At 40.3% G+C, this 21,809-nt stretch overlaps 1 protein-coding gene across 4 annotated transcripts in view; it reads left to right on the top strand.

Moving 5' to 3' along the window:
* Window positions 1-21,809, top strand: part of CCNY (cyclin Y) — a 304,247-nt gene that overhangs the window by 253,152 nt on the left and 29,286 nt on the right. For all 4 annotated transcript variants that reach the window (XM_073885514.1, XM_025885880.2, XM_073885513.1 and 1 more), the window contains 4 exons: window positions 9,463-9,563; window positions 15,281-15,316; window positions 16,426-16,483; window positions 16,566-16,685. In XM_073885514.1, coding sequence (XP_073741615.1) covers window positions 9,463-9,563; window positions 15,281-15,316; window positions 16,426-16,483; window positions 16,566-16,685 — 315 coding nt within the window. The remainder of the gene's footprint in view (window positions 1-9,462; window positions 9,564-15,280; window positions 15,317-16,425; window positions 16,484-16,565; window positions 16,686-21,809) is intronic.

Raw genomic sequence — 21,809 nt, 5'->3', positions numbered from 1 at the left:
GGCAGTCTTCCAGCAGACTCCGCGCTTAGCATGGAGCCCAACGCAGGGCTCAGTCTCACGACCTGTGAGATCATGACCTGAGCTGAAACCAAGAGTCAGATGTTTAACTGACTGAAGCACCCAGGCGCCCCAGTTTTTTTTTTTTTTTTAAGATTTTATTTATTTATTTGACAGAGTGATAGAGACACAGTGAAAGAGGGAACACAAGCAGAGGGAGTGGGAGAGGGAGAAGCAGGCTTCCCGCGGAGCAGGGAGCCCGATGTGGGGCTCGATCCCAGGACCCTGGGATCATGACCTGAGCTGAAGGCAGACGCTTAATGACTGAACCACCCAGGCGCCCCTGTTTTTTTTTTTTTTTTTTTAACAGAATGCTTCTCATTTTGGATTTGTCTGAAGGATTTAGGAAAGCATTTGCAGCCAGAATACTTCATGGAATGCTCCCTGGCGCTTCTTAGTGTTTCAAATCTGGAGACACAATATCCTTCTGACTTCATTGGTGAATTTGATTTTGATCACCCTGCAAGGAGCTGTCCAGATTCTCTACCCAGTATTTAATGACATTCCCCTGCCAACTCATAAGCAGCCTATGGGCCATCAAATATCCTGCTCCTTATCTTCAACCCCAGATTTAGCATCTATTGATCATTCTTGCTTGAACCAGTCTTTATATTTTGGTTGCAGAATGCTAATTTTCCAGCCCCATTGCTTCCTCCCCATGTGGCAGTCATTATTCTGTTCTCAGGGGAACCCTTTCTTCCCATCCACCCATTCTACCATCCATCCACCTTTAGTATGGACTTCTGGATTTCTGTTTTTTCAGTGATAGCCATTTCTGTCTTTAATTATTTTGATGCTCATATTTCCCTAGATTGTCTAGTGGCAGTCTTTTTAAACTGGCTCTGTGTTCTTGCGGCATGCCCCCATCTTTTTTTTTTTTTTTTTTTTGAGCACTCTCTTGCTTTTTGGTACAGTAAGATGTTTTAGGCTCACCTTGTACCTCCCTGGAATCAGCCATTTTTCCAGGGAGCCCTGGTTCCCGCCCCCCATCGCCAGCCCCCATGACAAGAGTATTAGAAACCCAGATCTAGAATTCATTGTACTCCTCGCTGCTCGGTGTCAGTGTTTCTCACTGGCCCATTTAGCAAACATGACTAGGAAAGAGACATTTTAGAAATCATTAATTCCTACTGATACTTTAATTTCCAGTTCTAGTCCATCCCATCAGGTGTTTTCTTGCTTTTGGTTTTTAACTATTTTTTTCCTTCTATGAAAAATGTATTTTTTAAAAAAACAGTTTTATTGAGATATAATTTATGTACCACAGAATTCACCCATTTAAAGTATACAATTTAGTGGTTTTTAGTATATTCATAGAGTTGTGCAACCTTTACCACAGTCAATTTTAGAATGTACTCATTACCCCAAAAAGAAACCTTGTATTCATCAGCAGTCACTCTGTTCTTCCTGTCCCCCCAGCTCCTGGCAACCACTACTCTGCTTCCTGCCTCTACAGATTTGTCCCTTCTGGCCATTTCATAGAAATCTAATCGTACGTTATGTAGCCTTTTGTGACAGACTTCTTTCGGTAGCATGTTTTCAGGGTGCATCCACATTGAATTAGTTTATATTAGAACTCCATTCCTTTTTATGGCAAATACTATTCCATCATGTGGCTAGGCCATATTTTATCTATCCATTCATCAGTTGATGGACATTTGGGTTGTTTCCACCTTTTGGCTATTTTGAATAATGCTGCTATGAACATTCTTGTACAGGTTTTTGTATGGACATACATTTTCATTTCTCTTGGGCATATACCTAGGGGTAGAATTGCTGGGATATATGGCCATTCTATATTTAACATTTTGAGGAATTGCCAAACTGGTTTTCAGAGTAGCTGGTCTTTGGCTTTTCATATTGTGTCTGCAGTTTTATGAATTCAGTTTTAAACTCTGATCAACAGTTAGCTACTTGTTTCTTCAAATCGCAACTCTTATTTTTTTCTTTACTTCCTTTTTACTTTTTAAACTTTTCCCAAGAGAAGAAATAACCTTCAGGAACCAGGAACATTTTTACCAATAGGACTATAACTGCATTCATTGAGAATTTTGAAGGGCACAAGTTGGTGTAGCAAGAACACTTTATTAGGAGTCAGATGGCCTGAACTCTGATTGTTCTGATAGAGCTCCACTTTGTGATGCCCAGTTCTTGTGTGACTTGGTAAAGTGCTTCGATTCTGTCACCCATAAAGAGGAATGCTACTGCTTACCTCCCAGAACTGTCTCGCAGGATAGTTATGAATGGCAATGGAGATAGGATATGTGTGGGCCTTTAAACATTTGCATTGTGCATATTTGAGCTTCTGCAACAGTTTCCTAATTATGTAGAAGAGTGAGCTCAAATGAATTAGGAAAGAAACTTGAATTTCTTATATTCTCAGGCAAGTCTAACCTATTTTTGAGTCTTTCTGTAAATTAAAAATTTTAAGACCTACATTGGATAAACATCCACCCTACTTTACCCCCAGCATTCTGGAATATGCTCATTTCCCACCCCACCCTACCCAGAAAATACAGCCTGGACTATATATGCCATTGCATTAAAGAAATGAAGTAATAGAAAAAATGTTATTTGGAACATGAACCTCTGTTTCTTTAGTAGCTGCAGAAAGAACCCAGGGAGCAGTAAATACACGCTGTCCTACTTGCCTTGCAGAAGCCTCCGGAGGGGTTGGGAGCCCGGGGCGGCACCGCACACCCTCAGTACTCAGCCCTCAGTGCTCTCAGGAAAATCTCTGCCTCAGATGGTGCCAAGCCTAAAAGATTATATTTCTGGATTTTGCCTCACAGCCAGAAATTTAATGACAAAAAGTACTTCTCATTGTAGAGTTGGTGCACTGAGCCATAATAAAGCCAAGATTTGACCTGGGATTGAAGTACATTATGAATGTAATTATTTTGTAGTGACAGCATGCATGACTCACAGTAGAGCATAATTTGACCTCAGTGCTGGCATTGGCCCCATTTTTGTTCTTGAAATCCAATGTTGGTTTATTTTCTGTTTCCATAAATTAATGATTTTGTCCGCTTTGGTTCTTAGTTCCATGGATGTTTGCTTTTTCTTTTAGTTTTTCAGAACTTGCAGTTTTTCCCTGCTATAAAAAATTGATCCTGCTAAAAGCTGTTCAGTCTCCCTTTTTCTTCCATGGAATATTAGTTTGTTAATACCTTGAGATCAGAGATGAGGGGTCTTCCTTTTGTTTGTTCTGTTATTTTGTCATCGGGTCTCTGAGGCCTGTTGGTGGTATTGGAAGGATGCTGGTCTCAGCTGTGAATGCTTCTTCCCTCTTGGATAAGAGGTTTGTATGGACTTGGAAATTGCACAGAATGTCCTTGTATCCACTCCATATTGGCTGTATGACTTGGGCAAAGATACTTTCTTAATCGTTAGATTAAGAAAGTATCACACCTGCCTTCATGGTTTTAGGAGACTATCTACACATCATGAGTGTTCAGATGGTGGCAGGTGGTGGCCGTGGGCACCCCAGCCCCTTTGTCCACCTCTCCGGTGCTATTCCCGCATATATTTTGCACACATGAGGCCTTCAGTTAATTCCTAATAAAGGAATACTAGTGCAAATTTCATTTCTCTGTGCTCTGGGAAACTAGCCTTCTTAATGAAGGTCATGGCTTAAAAAAAAATAAGGGAACTTTCATTTTTGAAGATTTTATTTGTTTTTCAAACTTTTACAACTTTTTTTCCTCTACTAATATTACCTCATATTTTCTAATGCTTTATTTTTATTTGATCCTAACAAACCCTAAGAAATAGTAGGTCAGTTTTGTCCAACCATTGAAAATGGGAAGTTAAAGCACAGAGACTAAGTGTTATTAAGTGACTTAATAATACTCGTTGAGCATGTCCATGTGCTCAGCACCCCAGGTGTTACCCTGGGGATAGCCCTCCCAGCACCACGATGAGCTCTCCATATTTTATAGATGAAGACATTGAAGCTTGGGGAGGTAAAGCATATAGTGACCTTATAATTTATTGCCCAAACGGGGACACTATTGAGTGTGAAAAGGGATGCTATTATTGGTTACTCAAGGACAACGGGCAAACTTGGACTGTCCCCAGCGAGCCAGGACATGTCATCATCCTACTTAACTAACTTGCCCAAGTTTACATAACTAATCAGTGGCAGAGCTACATCCTGAACTCCAGGCTTTCACACTCCAGCCATGCTCTTGCTTCACCTGTACTGGAGTGACTTGTCCACATTAGCTCCTAGCAGGACCACAAGAGAGCCAGGACTTTGGCCCCTTTGTTTCGCCAGCCACTGCCCCGCTGCGGTGTGTCCTGAGCACGTCATTATTTTCTCTTGTCCGTTGGCAAGAGCGCTTGCCATGAGCTCCTGTTTGCCAGCTTGTTAATACATGGCACTGCCCTTTCTGCTGTTGGTAGGAAGGCATGGACTTTGGAGTCAGACAGATGTGTTCACAAATGTGAATTCTGGTGTCTTAGATTTGACCTTGGAAACATTACTTAATTTTGCTGACCTCCTTTGACTTATCTATAAAGTGAGAATTCTGCCCGCCTTGCTAGGGGTTTGTGAGCTGTAAATGAACGCATGTAAAATATCCAGAATATTGTTGGCTTTTATTTGATGGCCAGTAAATAAAAATTGTTGTTGTTACTGTCATCATGTCACCGTTTAATTATATCTAAGTGTAGTGTATGTGGAAGAAAGAAGTGAGTGGTGACCTGGGGACATGAAGAGATGATGAATGTCTCCTCCCTGCAATGGAGAACCTCCGAATCATTTAAGCAGGGAGGTGACATGATCTGATTTGCTTTGTAAAAAGATCACAGCAGCATCAGAGGAAGACTGGTTTGGAGAGGAATGAGCCTGGAGACAGGATGGCTTTTGCAGTAATACAGGTGAGAAGTGATGGAGGCCATTCATATACCAGTTAGTGGCTGGAGGGATGTACAGGAAAATGCTTTTGAAATGTATTTAGGAGGTAGAATCAATAGTACTTGATGCAAGGATACCCAAGGAAAGACAAATATTTGTGGGTTTCTGGTTTTAAGCCATTATTAGTTGAATGGAAGAAGAGATTCGTTTGTCATTTGAGGTGCCTATGAGGAACATTTAGGTGGCGAGCTTGGAAGAGAGATTTTGCCAAAGAGGAGAGATTTGGGACTCAAAGGAGAATAGAAGGAAGTTGAACTAATGAGACTACAGGAGGACCCCCTAGGATAGGGAGAGAGTATACAGGGAGAAGAAAAGACTGTCACCTTCCAGGGAGTTCAGAGAAATGGAGTCCACAAAAAGGGACCTGAGTAGCCAGAAAAATAGAAGGAAACTAGGAGAGAGCTAGGACTGGAAAGTACTCATTACAATAGCAGTTTGGGATTCTTTGTGAATGGGTATTGCAAGTGGAGTGTGAGCCAACTTCTAGAAAATTTGAAGAACCGGAGTCATTACCTAGCCCTGGCCTGGAGAATGGTAGGTCTTCCACTGGAGGTGAGGGGGGCACGTTCATTTGCAAGAGAGGAAGAAGCAGTAGGGTGGATGCTGCCCGATGGGCTCTCAGTTCTCTGCGATGCATGGTGCTGCGGGAGCTCAGAGGCAGCTGACAGAGGATCTGAGAAGAAGGTGGGGTTGGAATATTTGGGAGAAGGGTTTCTCTGGTCATTGTGGAGGGTCCAGTGTCAGTCTTACCCCTGTACCCCCATTTCTCTTTGTTTTGCACCTGGATTGTCTGTGTGTGTTTGTGTGTGTGTGTGTGTGTGTGTGCATCTACATCTTTGTTTTGTTTTGTTTTTAAAGATTTTATTTGTCAGAGAGAGAGAGCACAAGCAGGGGGAGTGGGAGAGGGAGAAGCAGACTCCCCGCGGAGGGGGGAGCCCGATGCGGGGCTCGATCCCAGGACCCTGGGATCATGACCTGAGCCGAAGGCAGATGCTTAACGACTGAGCCACCCAGGCGCCCCAAGTCTACATATCTTTGTATCTGACAGACATCTAATTGGAATCACAGAAAGGGATGATCTCATTATTTGGGACACATGATAACTCTTCAGTAAAACCTTCTTAAATACACAGTCCAACAATTGTCTGTTAATGGATCTAGGTGTAAATAGGTTATTTTATACTGTGGACATTATGTGAATAGGTGGACTAGATGATCTTCACTCCGGTTCTAAAAAGTTTTATGCCATGTATTTATTACTTAATTTGTAAAATATACACTATTTCAAAGATAAAAATTTTTATTTTCTTAAAATATTCTGAAAAATAGTTTAGAGCATTTATTTCCTTAAAATCCATAATTGGGCTTCTCACTGATTGGACTGTTCTCTGCTGCTCTTCCAAGCAGTTTATGGTTGACATTATAGTATCTGCTCTTTCACCAAGACTGTCATTCTTGGTACCATCTGTCTGAGCCAGCTAACAATACTGTTGTGCCCTTCCTTTTCCAGTAAAACCTTGTCCTAGGTATTTTCTTTCTAAGTTTTCTAGTAAGTTACAGACATTAACATAAAAAAGCATTCCTATCACTTATTTTGACATGTTTAATGTACTTTTTACTTAACAAGGAGTGATGTAATGCTTCTCATGTGCTGGCCCTGCTCTAAGCACTTTATAAATATTAGCTCGCACCTGCAGTTGCCACTCTAGCACCTGTCTTCATGACTGCAGCTCTCCAGCGCATCATGTGGCCATGTTATCTATGAGCAAGACCGAAACCTAATTGGAAGATTTTAGATGTGCCAAACATACACATGTACAAGCATATGGACTTTTCAGAATCATGGGATGACTAAATTAATGTAGTAGTATGCTATATAATATTAAAACTGAGAACCATATATCTGGTGCACCATGTGCTTGTTCAAAATATTGAACACATGAGAACACACTTTTCCGTGAATGTACATTGTGTTTCTGATGCTTCAGAGGCTTCACAGACATTTCCAGCTGTCTGTGTTGCAGGACACTCATTGGTGCTGCTTGTCGGAAGGTGTGAGTGCCTGGGCCGGCTCTCCCTTCCCTCTGCTACACAGAACAGTTCAAAACAGAAACCAGAGCAGGAGAGCAACCCCAGAGGCAAGAGCTTTTCTGCTGCAGGATTCTAATTATTTGAGCCTTTTAGTGACGTGGATTTCAGATCCAGAGAAGTATGCATTCTCTGAATCTTGTAGTCCTGACATTCAACAAGTGACTTAACACCCAAATGGTATTTTAGACTGATGAGGCACCCTGCAACTAAAAATCTTTATAACTCAATACCGAGGATTTGTATTCAATTTAGATGTTGTTGTAGAGTTTGAAAGCTTAGTTGGTGTTCCCCTGGCAAAGTGAGGGCTGTGGCATGCCAGCCCTAAGTGCTGGGAGGCTGCCGTTCTGTGGGGCTGCTTTCAGGTAACCCTCTGACCCTTAGGGGACTGTGTGTGCCGGGGGGTGTGCCTGCCCGGGGGTGTGCCTGCCCGTGGGCTCACGGAGGGAGTTTCTTAGACTGTGGAGGGATGTGGATGATGTTCACCTGCCTCATATCCTCTCCTTGACACCCATGCTCATGTTTTCTTAGGGAAACTATTTATTCCTCGCAGTTCCCATCACATTTTAATCCTGAGAAATTTGTGTCAGAAGGAATAGTTGAAACCACACGAAATAAAGTGAATTATTATTGTCCTTTTGCTTCATTGTTGGGATTATATCTAAAGTTACCCTGCATCTCTAAAAATTCATGAACATCAATTAATTACTGAATTTTTGTGTTAAACATAATATCTGTTGAAATTTTGTTTGTAGTAGATTTTACACCCATGGGGAAAATTTCATAAGACCTTCAAAAGCTTGCCACCTGTATTAATAGCTATATTATGTTCTGAGTTTTTAATGTGTTTTGTGTGACTTAAATATGATTGCTATAAGAGCTTAAAAAGAGAAAAAATTGTTTTTAGTGTCTTTGGATTGTCGTAATGAGAATGTTGTGATTAATTTGATAGATGTGAAAATGCCATTTTAAAATTGACATTCAAATTGTAACTTGAACTTTGCAAGTTTTTTTTGTGCCCTTTCCTTACACAGGCACAAAACAGTGTGAGCTTACGAAGGAAAGCCCAAGAACTGAATTTCCTGACTTTGGTTATTTCCTTCTGACCTACATGCTATTTATAAACCAGTGCCAGGGAGGGTTATAATGTTTCGGTAGTGCAGTGCCCTCTAGCTGTGCTCTAAGGAACTGGACACTTGAAATCGTGACTATTACCATTTATTTAGTTTTGAGGAGAGATTCTGTTTATAACATTGGTTTTGGATTTCTCAGGCTATTGCATATTTTCATAATTTTATTACAGAGGAAACATGATTAAATATAAAGTAAATTTTAAAGTGTGAAATAGGGCCTTTGGTCTCTGATTAGCTTTAAGGCTTCCTTTACATTTGTGAAGTGTGGACACAGGATTTTATTGCAGATGGGCACTTGAGGCAGCCAATTTTATTAGCCCTGAAGGGATTATTTGCATCAGTTGCTGAAAATGCCTCTTAGACTGTCAACATAGCACCAGGTAAATGGAAACTTGTTTGGGTGATTTTATTTTATTTTTTTCCCTAACTTGCTTTTGAATAAGAATTATCTGGAGCAATGTCTACTAATCATATCGCACACATATTGGCAAAAATCTATTTAGTATTCAATTAGATGTCATCAGTGTATAATTTAAGTTCTGTTTTCTTTACCAGTACCTTTCAGAAGTAGTACTCAGTGCTGAGGTGCTTCAGAGAGCCCAAAGTTTTTACATTTGTGAAAGAACCAGTCATAAGACAGAACAGGCACTACCTGAAGGTCATCCATTGGTTGTATTTTCAAAAGTATCAGATAATCTTCCTCTTTAAAATGTGTTTCGCCCCTAACAAAGCAATACTTTTTTCTTTATAACTTCACCTCCTGAATCGAGCTGATTAACCAGGAAATCTAAATTTACATTGGCTGCATTTTCCCTGGCCTCCAAATCAGCTGTACCCCAAGAATAGAGAAAATGGGTACAGTTGTCTCTTGCCTTCATCTTGATGCATAAAACCAGAATGCTGCCTTAATTAGGGGCTTTCACTGGTGTAATGAGCAGTGTACTAATTGTTTCACACAGGCCCCAGGGCAGGTGATTTTTATGGACTCTGCAACATACTCTTTGGTGCTTGCTTGCAAGAGAGTACTGTTCTCCCAGTGAAGGAGGTTTGGGACTAGCAGTGGTGGTGGTGACTTTTACATGCAGAAGAACAAGGGATTTCATTGTATGAAGAAAGTGTTTTTGTACTGTTCTTGCTGGTGGTATTATTTCTTGGTAAGACATTTTTCCTCTGTGGTCTGATATCAAGTTTAAGGGGATGATGTTTCTTGGAAGAATTTGGAGTCCCACTTAATTGTCCTGTCTTGTTGCCATTGTTTTCTAGCATCCTCCAGGACAAATAGCGAGGAAATACAGTTCCTGCTCCACTATTTTCCTAGATGATAGCACAGTCAGTCAACCAAACCTCAAGTATACAATTAAATGGTGGGTATACTCGTTTTTGCTTAACTGAATGCTTTTTCTGTTCCTTAACCTGACAGCTAACTGGCTGGTTGTGGGGTCTGGAAGTGGTAAGATTGGGCTGGAGGAGGCCATTGACTGTTGAGGAAATCTGTTTAAAAAGTGATCTTGGTAGTTAAAATGTGGGGTGTTCAAAATATTTGTGCACATTACCATTTACATAAAAGACCAAATTTAAAAATTATTTTAAATGTAGATGAAAACACATATTTGATTTTTACCTCCCCACTTTTTATTAAAGTCATCGTGGAATAACTCAACTAATATTTTACCTTTGAAATAAAGTGGGTCTTTTGTGGTCCCATTTATAACTCGGGGCTACAGTAGAAAGCAGGCCCGACGGTGATGGTATATTTGCCCAGAATCGAGAGATCTGAGTTCTGATCTTGGCTCTCTCAGCAACAGGGAGGGTTTGGGTAAGACCCTTCTCTTTGGAACCTTATTTTAAAATGGGGCTTAAGGGAGGAAGGGGGGAGTCTTTGGATAAACTGCTTTCCCTTTTGGGCTTCAGTTTCCTTATTTTAAAATGGGAGGTAAGAGGAAAGGACCACTTTTTTCTTATAAATGTTCCCATTAGCATTATGATAATAATGGCCTTCAACAGAGATCACAGAAAACCTGATGTGCTGGGGTCTGTAGTCATCGTTTCAACTGCAAAAAACCTGGGTTATTTTATTTCTATATGTGTTTAAGAAATTACACAGTTAACAGGCCAAGTTAGTGTCTGATGTAAGTGTTTAAATTTCTCAACAAGAAGTATTCTTTCATTTCAGTGGGCCATGTTGATTCTGAGTGTGACCATATGTGACAGTAAATCCCAGCCTCAGTCAGGCAGCAGGGACTGTGTCAGTCTTCTGTGGAAAGCAGCCTCTCCCCGTGGGTGGGGTGGGGGGTGGGGAGGGGAATGGGGCCACTTGGAAGGAGGCTGCTTTGTATCCTCAAGGGCCGCATGTTTTCTGAGATTGAAATAGAAATGCAGCTTCTTCCCTTATTATCTTGGCATTTAAGGGCTTGATAAATGACAAGTGGGCATAAACCCAAACGGTCCACGTTTGCAGCTGGGAAAAGGTATGCATGTCCTAGCCTTGGGGCCATAGTTTACTGCCAGGAAATAGGAAGTACAGTAGCTCTTGGAAGTAGTTTCTAGAGTAAATCATTAGTAATTGTGGAGAGCAGCGGAAGGTGCTGAAGATCTGTGTACTGTGTGGTGGCTGACATCTGCACAAGTTCCAGAGAGCCTGGAATGAAAGCTGCTAACTTCCCTTTAATCCCGGGACCCTCTTGGATGGGAAGGGAGGCCAGGTAGAGCAGAGGCACCTTCACTTTCACGGCCAGCAGGAGCTCTTGGGATTTACAAATGGATCCCACTCAGTTGTTTTAACACTTTCCCCTTGGACAACTTAAAATTGCCACCGGTTGTGACATAGACACTTAGGAGCCTGGTGGGAAAACTGGCTAACACTTTGATAGTTCAGTGTCCCCTAAGTTATAAATGTGCTGCTGTGCAAACCAGTGGTTCCAAGCCCTGGCTACACCCTGGAGTCCTCTGGGAGCTGGAAAGCACAGTGAGGTTTGATGTCTTGCCCTAGATCTGGTATCTGGATTTTTAACACCCTCCCTAGGAGATTCTTGTAGGCAGCCAAGTTTGAGAACTCCTGATGTAAGTGGACAGTTGCTCTCCTCTCCCTCACCAAAGTTCACTTGAAACTTTGAAATTATAGGTTGATACGTGGAGGAAAAAGAGCTAAAAGCTGGCCCAGTTAAAGAGTAGACTGTTGAAACAAAACATTCAGTATAGATACTGTGACTTCCCTGATCCAGAAGACATTTTCTTTGCATCACCTGAAATTTCTTTAGTCAGTAGTTCATTTATTTTAAAAAGTGCCATCTTTTTCAAAATGTGTATTTTGGACCTGGAAGCAGGGTGGACCCTAATTGAAGTAGTACCATCAGAATCCTTCCCTGTAAGTGCCTGCATCTTGCACTTGACTGGGTTATAATCAAGGAGATAAGAGTAAAGAACATTTCATGGTGTTAGCAGGTCTGGCTGAACTTCAGCCAGGGTCTTTGACGGTGTAAGGGGAAAGGGTTACTCAAAAGAAGGAGTAGTGTCAAAAAGCAGGATAGGAAGAAGCTAAATCCGAATGCCCTCCTATTCTGAAATTGTGCCTAAAACTTATCCTATACCCATCACAAGGAAACTCCTATTTTCCTTTTTTGCTTCTTCTGCTTTCCCTACATCCATACCCTTTTCTTGGTCCCCTCCCCTGGGACATTAAAAATACTAAAACCATTAATAACTCTTGAGCTTCCTTGTGGACATGGTGAGTATCTGTGGGCTGAACTTGCAAGTATGACCTTGTTTCTTTGAGAAAATCCTTTGAGTTCTAGACATCGATTTCTAACTTAATTTTTGAAAGAAAACCCTTCTATAAATTGTGGGCTGCCAAAAGGAACAAACGTATTTACGAATTCTAGTTGAGGAATGCATGGAGGGTCAAGTGCTGTTTTAACAGTGAATGAAAAGTTTTAAGTGTAGCAAGTTTCGGTATTCTGTGCTCATTCTTTTCATAGGCATAATTTCTGAGAACTTGATTTTCCCATCTTTCCCCTAAATGCCAACGGCTGTGGTATGAATTTAGCATTTGCTAACCAACCCCCATGCCTCTGCAGCTGACCTCCATCTCCCCCTTAAAAATCCTGTAACAGGCATAGGAATGACGATTAGAGAAAAGGGTGGAGGGCAGGTAGGGAGCCCCATGCACGCCGCTGGCCAAATCACCCAGGGTCCTTGGCTTCTGAGGGTTGGAGAGAGCTGCTTGCCCACCTGCCTGTACCCCCCTGGCTCAGCTGCACTGTGCTGCCAGAACCCACCACCTCTTGGTCTTCAGAGATTTTAGGATTGTCATATGCTTTACTAGGTAAGAGGACAAGTACAAGGCCAGCAATCACAAATCTGTTTTGTTTTCTTGGTCAAGAAAATAGCATTTCTTTATTCCCAGCTATGTGGCAAAAGCAGTTGAGCAAATCCTTTGGTCCAAATGTACTTCTGGTTTGACCCCAGCCCATCTTTGGTGAGACCTCACCATTTTCTGAGGATGTAGCAGAACTGACCAGGCCTCCAAAGCCCAAAGTGTGGGACTGATTTTCAACTGACTGCTCTGTGCCCCCAGAATCACTTCTTTCAATATGACCAACTAAACTGGCCCATGGAGCTGTGCTGTATGTGAATTCTGAGCTTATTTTCTTAGTCTTCGGGTTGTAACCTTGAGGGGAAATTGTCCTACCTCGTTGCTCTATTTTTCCTAAGTCTAAGGCCAGGATGATGTGGCCTTGGGGCCCTGAAGATTGCACTCGATTTGCAGAAGCAAAAACACCCCTTGAGATGAAATTATTGCTAGGGGAATAAGCATAATAATCATGACCTTTGTTTGAAATGATGCTTTTGTATATTTCGTGTGGTTATGCTAATAGCTGTGTAATACAGGTTGAATTGTCCTAATTTTGTAGGTGAGGAGATGTAGGCTCTGGGAGGTAAATGCACTCTAATAAATGAAGGAGCCAGGTTTTAAACCCAAGTGGTTCTGACTCCCCATCCAGAAATCCTTTTCCTGTGTCATGCTCCCTCGAAGTGATGAACCTAGTCACTACAGCAAACCCCATCATACGAAACATCAATATAACTCCGACATTAGATTAGAAAAAAGTCATCACAGCATGACTATTAAACAAATTAAATGGTAATTTCTTCCTTTTCCCCAGAGGCAACGTGGTAGCACGAAAGGGCCCAAAACCACCAGTCAGAAATCCTGGCATCCAGTGTCTGAACATGAATTTTTCTCATTTATGAAATAGAGTTGATAACATCTGATGTTTTTCATCACAGGGCTGTTAATGTATGCTTGAAAATTGTATTATTTTTATTTTTAATTCTGAAGCCCTTTTACCCCAGTTACAATTCCTTTGTCAGCTTGGACACTTGAAGATGTTAGGAGAAAGAGAATATATTGCCATTTGCTCATGAGGACTTTTAACACTTAGCTGAAATCGTATGAATGAATAGGTCCAGAGAGAGAGAGAGAGAGAGAGAGAGAGAGACAGAGACTTGGAAGACGAGTGATTTCTTGTCTGTTGTCATAGGAAGTCATAGGTGAGCGTCTGAGCTATTTGGAATCCAACGCTGAGTAAGCTGAAATGTTTAGGACTGAGCCCTCCACCTGCGTCTTGACGCCCTGGATGGCAGTTTCTGTGCTCTGAGTACCCAGAGCATAATATGATGCAGCCAGTTAGTGATATTCTTAGAAGCTTAAAAAATAAATTTTGTTCTCCTCAATAAATTTTAAAAGTAAAACAAAAATAGTGAAATGATTTATTTAGACAGCTTACAGAAGAGGAAATTAAAAAAAATATATTGGCCAGTTAACATGAATAACCCTGCTAACTTGATAGGTGATCATTGAAAGCACTCACATTGAACTCACACTGAAAACAGGTACATTTCTTTACCTCTCCGGTTGGAGAACCGTTTTTCAGAGTATTCAAGGTAAGTGTCAGCAAGGAGGAGGTTGCAGCAGACACTGGTGGGGAAGTACACTGGCACACTTTTTCTGCAAAAATAGCTGGCAGTGTGTGTGGGGAGCCTTACGATTATTGATGACTTCAGATTGGGTAATTTCAACTACAGAGTGTTTTCTTAGGGAAATGATATAGTCCCAGATTGCACAAGTATTTGTCTATGAAGATATCAATACGGTGTTAATTATAATTGCAAAATACTAGAAACAAGTGTTGAGTAGTAGGGGGAGTAGTTAATTTTTCAGCAGCTATACAGTGGAATGTAACCAGCCATTTAAAATCATCTTTTAAAGCATATTTTAATGGTAAGAAAAATATTAATGACAAAAGTAGTAGGCAAACCTGTTTACACATACAATTTATAGATAGGAATAGATATCTATATATCTCAAGCTAATAGTAGTCATCTTTGGGCAGAGGGTTTACTTTTTTACATATATGCTTTCTATATTTTCCAAAAGTTCTACAATATGAATATAATGCATTTTTTTAAACTAGAGAAACGTTACTTTGAAAAAATTATTCAGGGGAGGGGAGTGTTTTCATTAAATTCACATTTTTTAAAATGTAAAATAAAATTTTAAGGTAGTGTTACAAATAAGAGTTACAGTACTATTTCAGCAAGTGAATGAGTAAGTTAGGTGGATTGCCAAAAGGTTATTGATTTAAGAGAAAACAAAAAACAGCAAACCCCTGTGGATGATACTCACATTTTTTTGGTAGTTATAAATAAACCACAGTTTTTCTAAACTAGGAGGTACTAAGTTGGAAATTTCCGATGGTGTTTGATTTGCAGTACCTGTTTTTACATAGTGCCTATATTTTACAAGTTAGGAAAGCTTAAAATTCCAAGTAGAAAGAATTTGTTTCTAAATACCTCTTGAAGTTTTGGTGTTCCTGGAAAAGATTTAATAATTGCTGGGAATGAGCACAAGATTGATTTCCTTTAAAGAGTGTGATTTCTTGATCAGTATTCTGAATTAAATGGGACTGTTCAGGTAGATCGTTTGACTTTTACTTCAGTTTAAATATTTATGGTCAGAAAGATAACATATAGCATTTTGAATATGCTTACGAAATACTGAACCCTGCATTTTATTTTACAGTGTAGCTCTTGCAATATATTACCACATCAAAAACAGGTATGTAGATGATTAATTTTGTGCTAAAAACATTACACATTATCTCCTATTATGTTTTTCCTATTTTTTTCCTCTTACGTCCTAGTTGCTTCAGCCTTTGTATTCTTTACTCATGTTTTCCTGGAATTTCTAGAGTTAATATAATTTACCAAAACTTCCCAGGTAACTGCTGAATCAGAGGAAACCAAATGGGTGTTTGTGTTTGAAGCCAACAGAACAGAACAAATCTTCTTGACAATGCCCAGCTTCCTTTTCACTCTTGATTTTCTGTATAATTTGCTTAAACATTCTACCTCTTTTTAAATAAAATATTACTTTAAACATTTACTATGTGCAACTTCAACATGAGAAAAAATGTTTATAGTTTTAAATTAGAAGAAACTTTGGTATAAATTTAGACATACACTGTTTCAATGTGGTAGAAACCTTCTCTGATAGAAGTCAGATGACGTAAAACAGATGAGAGTAGAGCTGTTGCTGGTGAGGCGCTGTTGGTGTCCAGTGCCCAGCTTGAGGCACTGTGCTTACGGTGCAAGTCACCACTTTAATGACATTTACTGGCCTTCTAACAACCAGCCATTCTTTTATAGATTTATGGGTTACTGAGTTAACCTTTTCTACACATCACCTCTTGCTTTTCAATATAAAATTGTGAAACAGGTGTTTAAGTTGCATATTGTGAAAATTTCAAATAAATTTCTAGGGCACACTGAATGTTCAGTTTTACCCTTGCACTTCTTTCCTTTCAGCTACCATGTGGTGATGGTTTAAGCATATCCATTAGCCTTTGCTGAGAAGCAAGATGTTTAAAGAAGTTTGTCACTTGCTTAAATTTGGTTCATTTAAAAACTCAGAAAATGAAAATCTAGATTTTTTTTGCTTAGGTTAATTCAGCTAAATGTGGTTTATAACCTTTATTTCATAGTTTAAATAAAAATGATTAAATATTGTACATAAGAAAAATTATTTGTGGATAACCAATAGCATCTCCAACATTTAACATTGACTCCAGTTTCTTGAAATATGTTAAATCAAAATATATTTTTATTTTATTGTGAATGACATTCTTGCAGAAAGTAAACTCCGTTTTCTCTTATTTTCCCCACCAGGGACCCAGATGGAAGGATGCTCTTAGATATTTTTGATGAAAACCTTCACCCTCTTTCGGTAATCTCCTCCTCTGGTAATTAATTATTTCTCTTTTGTTTTTATTGGGTGGCCAGTCATCTGAAAATATTTCCTTCCTCAGAAATCCGAAGTGCCACCAGATTATGATAAACACAACCCAGAGCAGAAGCAGATTTACCGGTTTGTTCGGACACTGTTCAGTGCTGCTCAGCTGACGGCCGAATGTGCCATTGTCACCCTGGTGAGTGCCTTCACAATGACCGCAACCATTCTCTAGTTCATTGGGGTGGGGTGCAAGCAGGGAGTCTCACCAGGTACCTTAAAGGAACTACATCTTTGCTTTCAAGGTTGTCTTTTTTTTTTTTTTTTTTCTGGGAGAGTAGAGAATGGATCTCCCAAAAGAGAGGGTGTGAAGTCTGTTCCACAGTCCCCACCTAAAAAATCAGTTGTAAAATCACATTCAAAACCAATAAATGTTGAAACATTAATGCACATGAGTAAAACCTTGGGCTAAAAGGGGAATAAGAAGAACCAAGGCCACTGGCTCACTAGTAACGTCCAGGTTTCCTATTATTGATTCCTTGCAAAGGTTTTAATGACATTGATAGGATGTGATGAACACATACATCCTATGTGAATACCTACCTGTCTGTATAGGAAGAAGTACTATATATTATTGCCTTCTCTTTTGTGATTTTTGTGACAATAATGTGTTTATAAGATATTCAGAGACAACATGGACGTAATCTGCACTTTAAGACTCAGAGATAAAAATCTATAATCTTAGATTCTTAAAATTTTAGGGGCTATTTAGGTCAAATCTCATTTGGGAAATAGATTGACAGTGGAACACATTCTCACTGACCTTTTACGTTGCGTGCAACTCAGATAAGAAGTTAGCTCTGCCTATGAGTGAGCCCTCCCGGAGGGAGAGCAGAAAGCCATTCACTGTTGCTTCTGAGAAGAGATTATTGTCTACTAGAAAATTTACAGGCCACCCAAGGACCCTTTGTATCTTTGCCACACTAAGAGCTTTGTGCCCTTCAGCCAATTCAACAGTAAACCTGTTTGTTCATTCATTGGTTCATCCAATTGTGTGTTCACTCTTTCTCTCACTGAACTTGCCACCTAATGGGTAAAACAGACATTCAGCAAGTAATCAAGTAATCATTGGGTGATTTGGAATGATTCTAGGTTCTTTGGTCCCATTTGAGAAATATATTTATTGCTTAGGTTTGTTCCCCCAAAGGATTTCAAGTTCTTACAAAAACATGCAGCAGGGAAACAGGGTTGAAATTGTTGTCAAGGGAAATGGTGATAAAGAGAAAAGAAGGGTAAGAAAACCAGATGAAACCATGGATGAGATTAGTACTAAACTTTCATGCCATGAAGAAAGATTTATTTTGAAGCTGCTGCAGATGGAACATGGTGGTGATTTTTTTTTTTTTTACCTTTAATTCCTAAGGAAATTATGACCTGACTGTGACCTGATTGTTTAGATTTATTAGCATGAAGAGATTAGTGTCCTGTGGAAGACAGAGGGCTGAGATTTTAATCCCTGCCGCTTTCCCAGCTTCGGCCAAAATGTTGAGAGAACATCTAAAGTGCATTCCATTTCCAAGGGTGACAGGGAGGATTGGTTGATTCATGTCTTTGGAGTGCTGTAGGAGTGGTGCATTTTTGCCAGTAATTGTAACTACTGAAATTTTCACTTGTCTTGTTAGATAAACTGGTGGCTTAGCAGGAGATTAGCTTGTATTGGGGTCTTGGTAGTTACAACCTAAAGATGAGCAGCTTTGGGGTCCCACGTAGTGGGTACAGCACTGCAGACCAGTTCTCTGGTGGTGGCTGAGAGTCAGCCTGCATGCCTGTGGGCAGAAGGCACATAGATGTGTCCTCTGAGCAGAACCCTTGTGTGGTAATTCTTCCCTTCCCTGTGTCCCTTGGAATTAGAAGCAGCCGTTCAGAACAGGTTCAGTCGAGAGTTGACAGAGAAGCATTAATCTCTACCTTTCTCCTGGGCATTCTCTTGGCATCTTGGAATGCTGCCCAGGAGGAGGCTGGGTGGTGGGGGAAGGACAGCAGTTAGCCTTGGCCCTGTTGTCCACAAGGAACAAAACTGCAGCCTGCCTGTGGTAAGAGAGCTTCCAGGACCTTCAAATACCCAGAACCTAGTTAACTCAAAGCAAATATTTCACGGCTTAATTAACTTAGTTCTAAAAGAGTAACAATAACTTAATATCACTAAATGTGTTTTTTTAGCCTAGCAGAATATTCAAAAAGCTCTGCCACTGGTACTGACACAGGAAATTAAAAAGAGGGTGAAGTAACTGAAATCGCACCTTGCCCGATTTCTGATGAGTTTTCACCTTAGGGGCATTGTGTAATATTCCCAGCAACAGCTGGGGGAAGCCGGGGTTGGGTGGAAGGCCATGGCGTCGGCTGCCCCTCTGTAGCCCATCCTTTCCCTCAGGAGTTATTAGAGCTGGGTTAAACTTAGAGCCAGGAACAGACAGCCCTTTCAGTCCCACGTGTGCTACTTAGGTAACAAAATATAGCTCCCTGTCTAAGCCAGGGATTTTGATTATAAGAGTGGGAAACCCACACAAAGAGGCCAAGGCAGGAGATTTATTGGAAGGTTCAGGAGTCCCATATATCCCTGTCCTCACCCTACAGCAGGTTCCTCTGTCCGTCCCTCTCTCTGGGGCTGCCTCCTCTTGTCGGTGCTCCTCCCTTTGGGTTTCCAGTATTGAATTTCAAGTTGGCTTCTGGTCGGATGGACGTGGCAGGGGAGTAACCATCCTAACCTTGACTGTCCATCACTTTTTCATTTAAGGCCCAACACTGGCTAATTCAGCCTCTTGTGTTTAGTTCAGATTTTGGAGAGGGGATAAGTTTTGATTGGCTTCATCAGTGATTGGCCCAGTTCCTTTGGGTCAGAACAGTCAGTCATGACCCAGAGGCGATAGGACAGAGGGCCCAGAGCTCTGTCCTGAGTCATTGTTTTTCTCACTCTGTTCAAAACCTCCAGTGGTTCCCCATCTTCCTCTGAGGAAGACAGGAAGAAGGCCCTTATGTGACCTATAGCAGGATTAGTGCCACCTCTCATTTCGACTCCGCTGCCTCTCTTCCCGCACATACCACTACCTGCCTTGGGACTTTGGCACTTGACACCACTGCCTGGAATCCTCTTTCCCAGATAGGCGTGTGGTGCCACCCTGCCTTCCTTCAAGCCTTGCTCATAGGGCACGTCCGTGGGGCCATCATACTTTGAATTGTAACCTCCTTCCTCTCCCACATTCCCTTCTCATCATTTCCTGCTTTGTTTTTCTTCATAGCACTTATCACCAATTAACGTTCTTTAGGTTTTACTCATTTATCTTATTTTGTTTATAAGTTCCATGATTAAGAGGTTTTTAAAAAATCTTTTTGTCTTTCTTGTTCACTGCAATGTGACCAACATCAGAACACAGCCAGGTACCTAATAAATATTAAATGTCAAAGTAAGTGTAGTAAGAACTGCCTACTGCTGAAGTAAATGAAAGTGGTGTTGATGTGCTTTGCACTTTGCCTGAAACATAGGGAGCATTCAGGAGCTATTTGCTATAGTCTTCCCCTACCCCCAGAGTTTTGTAAAACTTTAAACTCCTATTCTGCTATTCTACTTAAGGTATTAAGGTAAGCTTTCTGAAGGGAGGGTGGCGAAGTCGTTAGCTTGGGGACATTGCTCAGCTTAACCCCTGACTGAGTGTCGCCCAGAAGGTTGGTTCTATCTGGAGGGCCGCAGTGATGGTGAGGGGAGGGAGAAGGGAAGTTAGGAGCTGATAGAGGGCAGTCAGGCATAAAGAAATGGGGAGTTGAGAAGAAATGGGGGTAACAACTAATGGAACTAACCAGACAGAAGATGTATTACCTTTTTATTAATTCCTTATTTTTTGTAGCTTTATTGAGATATATAGTTCAACTTACCATAAAATCCCCTTATGTAAAGTGAGCACTTCAGTGGTTTTTTGTATTTTGTACAACCATCACCACAACCTAATTTCAGAATATATTTATCATCCCATAAAGAAACCCTTTACCCTTTATCATCCACTCCCCATCCCCAGTCCCCACCCCAGTCCCAAATAAACCCACTAATCTATTTTCTTTCTCATGGGATTTGCCTATTCTAGACATTTCGTAGAACAGATTCATATACTATGTGGTCTTTTGTGACTGGCTTTTCACTTACTGTAATGTTTTCAAACATCATCCATTTTGTAACATGTAGAGTGTTTCATTATTTTTTATTGCCAAATAATGTTCCATTTTGTTTATTCATTCATCAGTTGATGGACATACGAGTTTCTCTTTTTTAGCTATTATGAATAATGCTGCTGTGAACATTTGTATACATGTTTTTGAGTTAGGCATATATTTTCATTTCTCTTGCTATATACCTAAGAATGGAATTGCTGGGTCATATGGTAACTCTTTAATTTTTTGAGGAATAGTCTGTTTTCCAGTATGGTTGCATCATTTTACATTCCCATTGGCAGTTCCCTAATAGGAGGGTTCCAGTTTCTTCACATTACATCCTTGCCAACACTTGTTGTCTTTTTTGATTTTAGCCTTTCTAGTGGGCGTGAAGTGTTATTTCATTGTAGTTTTGATTTGCATTTCCCTAATGATTAATAATGTTGAACATCTTTTCATGTGTTTATTGGTCATTTGTATATCTTCTTTCGAGAGATGGGTCTATTCAAATTCTTTGCCCATTTTTAAATTGGGTTGTCTTTTTATTACTGAATTATAAGAGTTCTTTATATGTTCTGGCTTAAAAGTCCCTTGTCAGGTAATGATTCACAAGTATTTTCTCCTATTCTCTGTGTTGTCATTTCACTTTCTTAATAGTATCATTTACAATATTGGTTTTCATTTTCATAAAGCCCAATCTGTATATATTTTTTCTTTTGTCTCTTGTGCTTTTGGTGTTGTATCTAAGAAACCATTGAATAACTCAAGGTGATGTTGATTTACTCTTATGTTTCTTTTTAGGAGTTACATAATTTTTGGTCTTACATTTAGGTATATGATCCATTTGGAACTCGTTTTTGTGAGGTAGGGGTCCACATTTATTCTTTTGCACGTGGATATCCAGTTGTTGCAGTGCCATTTGTTGAAGAGACTGTCCTTTCCTCATTGAATTGTTTCATAACTCTTGTCAAAAATCAATTGACCATAAATGGACAGGTTTATTTCTGGACTTTCAATTTTATTCCATTGATCTGTTTGTATTTCCTTATGTCCACAACCACACTGTCTTGATTACCATAGCTTTGTAGCCGAAGTTAGAAAGTATAACTCTTGGGACACCTGGGTG

This window comes from Callorhinus ursinus, unplaced genomic scaffold (assembly GCF_003265705.2).
Source record: "Callorhinus ursinus isolate GAN/ISIS: 27379988/994484 unplaced genomic scaffold, GSC_fseal_2.0 scaffold62, whole genome shotgun sequence".
NCBI classification, from domain to species: domain Eukaryota; kingdom Metazoa; phylum Chordata; class Mammalia; order Carnivora; family Otariidae; genus Callorhinus; species Callorhinus ursinus.
Note: the sequence above shows the minus strand (reverse complement) of the source record. Positions and strands in the feature narration are given on the sequence as shown.